The sequence below is a fragment of the Penaeus monodon genome, chromosome 9 (genome assembly GCF_015228065.2).
Source record: "Penaeus monodon isolate SGIC_2016 chromosome 9, NSTDA_Pmon_1, whole genome shotgun sequence".
Taxonomy (NCBI): Eukaryota; Metazoa; Arthropoda; class Malacostraca; order Decapoda; family Penaeidae; genus Penaeus; species Penaeus monodon.
In genome coordinates, this window is record NC_051394.1 from 34,736,828 (window position 1) to 34,739,327 (window position 2,500).

Here is a 2,500-nt window from a genome sequence, read left to right on the forward strand (position 1 = left end):
CTTTCCTTCCTTCTTTCTTCCCCTCATCTGTTTCTTCCGCCCTTCCTTCCCTTCCTTTGAATCTCCCTTTTCTTTCTCTCTTCTAACCCCTCTCGCCTTTCCCTTCATTTTTTTTTCTGACTCGCGATCCTTCCCTCTTCCCTTCTTCTGTCCTCCTTCCTTCCCTCTTCCCTTCTTCTGACCATTCACCCTTTCTATTCCCCTTCTTCTGAATCTTCTTCCTTCCCTCTTCCCCTCCTCTAACCCTTCATCCTTCCCTCTCCCCTCTTGCCCTCCTCGTCCCTTTCTCCCTCCCTTTCCCCGTTTCCCCTTACCTTCGGGGACGCAACTTCATCACTCTCTGGACTCAGCGGTACGTCGGTCTTGACTCCGGCTGCGTAAGGTCCCATCAGCACCTGGAACGTCAAGTCTGCGAAACGACAAGGAAAAACATTAACGCACGGTCTTTACGCTTTCAAGGAGGGGGACGTAAAGAGGGTGACAAAGTAATGTATAAAATTAGGGAAGCGGTGAAGGTTATCTTTGCTATTGTATTTTGGATAAGATTTATGATGTGATTAGATACTGAAATGATGATGATGATGATTGTAATGATAATACTAATACTAATTTCAGTACTAAAACTAGTACAGATAATAATAATGATAAACAATCAGTAACTTCTTACTTTCGTGTTTTTTCGACACTGAAACTAGTAGGTTTTCAAAAGAAGGGTACTTTTTGCATAGTCCATATTATTGCAATGATTCTGTCTTCGTGATCCTCACAGGCAAATTTAGAAGAAATTAATGTCTTTTATTCCCTTGTCTTAGTAAACAGTAATGAAGTTTATATTCATAATGGCAAAAGTTTCAAGCGTCCTCAGCCACGCCCGCTTGAAATACACCATAGTTATCCCTGAAAGAGGTAAGTTTTCTTTGGAATAGCTCCATGGGCAACAGAAAAGGTTAACAAAATTTACGGTGGTGCATTGTATAACCATTTACTAGACAAATATTGGTAGATATATATTAGGTGTGTAGCTGATATATGCACGCCTAACCAGTCAATGTATCTGCTTGTCTGTATATATCTCTGCACGTATGTATCTACTGTCTACGGACTGTATTTACTTATCGATCAATTATTCTTGCGCTATTTTGCAATCTATCTAGCTTTCAAAAACAGTAATGTAATTGGAGGTCTACTAAGTGTTTCAATCAGATGTAAAATTTAATAGTATTAGGCAACATAGATAAAAAAGCCACACACACAAAGATGCTGTACGTATTTACATTACTTGACTGACCATAGACGTATCAATTCTTGAATTGTGACTTCACGGCAAATTAACAGATGTAGATGTTATATTTTCATGATGGTAATATTATCATCATTCTTATCATTCATTATCATTGACATTATCATCATTATCAAAATTATTATTATTATCGTTACTATTATCCTTATTATCATTATAACTATTAGATCTCCCTCTCCCTTCTCCATTCTCTTCGCCCTCCTCATCCTTCCCCTCGCTCCCCATTCTCTTCTCACTCCCCCCTTCCTTCTCCTTCCTCTTCCTTCTCCCCCTCTCCATCTTCTCATCCTCCCTCCCTCACTCCCCTTCTTCTCCCACTTCTCTCTCTTCTCCCTCCCCTCCCTTCCTCTCTCTGCCCCTCCCCCCAACATCTCCCATCTCCGCCTTCCCCTTCTCCTTCCCTTCCCCTCTCTCCCTCTTCCCCCCTCTCCCTCCCTCCCTCCCCTCTCACCTCTGTTCTTCTGCTTGAGGCTCTCGATCTGCTGGTGCAGGCCGGCCAGGAGGTTCTCGTGCGTGGCCTTGAGCTCGGTGAGGTCATGCTCCAGCTGCACTGCGTGCGCCCAGCCGCCGCAGCCGCAGTTGCGGTTCTGGTTCTGGTGGGATGAGGTGCGGGTTAGGCATGAGCATGGCTATGGGAACACTAACATAAAAACACATAAACATTCATACTTATACAAATGTAATTGGTCTGTCACTTACATATAATATACTGCACACACACACAGACACATAAATCTATATATATATTCATCCCAATTTTCTTCCTTTTCATCGCTATCTGAACTTCACTCCTTTATGGCCTGCCCCCAATTCGCTCCTACACACGACCTCCGCGCCCGTGGCTCTCAACTCTGGACTTTCGGGCGCCGTCCCCCGCAGAGTCTCCGCCCCCGTGAACTGACCTATCGACGGGCGGCAAAGGTCGGGGAAAAAGTAGGGCAGAGTTATTAATCCTCAGCGGGATACCGGGCTGAACTAGTCCCCTGGATTGTGGTTGATGTGAAGATTTCTGGGAGCTGATATCTTGCGCCCATTTTGTCTTGCTGGAACTGCCGTCACTGTCTACCTTGGCACTGTGCCGTGCGGCCGGAAGCGGCACTCACCATGGCGTTCTTGTCGGCGCTTCTCCGCCTCCTGCGCTCCCTCTCCTGATTGTCGGTGGCGGTGGAGCGGCGGTTCGAGGGCGTGGAGGCGATCTTG

At 45.6% G+C, this 2,500-nt stretch overlaps 1 protein-coding gene across 1 annotated transcript in view; it reads right to left on the bottom strand.

Annotated features, from left to right (window-relative positions):
• Positions 1–2,500, bottom strand: part of LOC119577098 (serine/arginine repetitive matrix protein 3-like) — a 48,080-nt gene that overhangs the window by 7,962 nt on the left and 37,618 nt on the right. Inside the window, exons 2-4 of the mRNA XM_037924782.1 lie at positions 2,404–2,500; positions 1,752–1,893; positions 315–409 (exon numbers count right to left, since the gene is read on the bottom strand). The exon at positions 2,404–2,500 is cut by the window's right edge and continues 884 nt beyond it. Coding sequence (XP_037780710.1) covers positions 315–409; positions 1,752–1,893; positions 2,404–2,500 — 334 coding nt within the window. The remainder of the gene's footprint in view (positions 1–314; positions 410–1,751; positions 1,894–2,403) is intronic.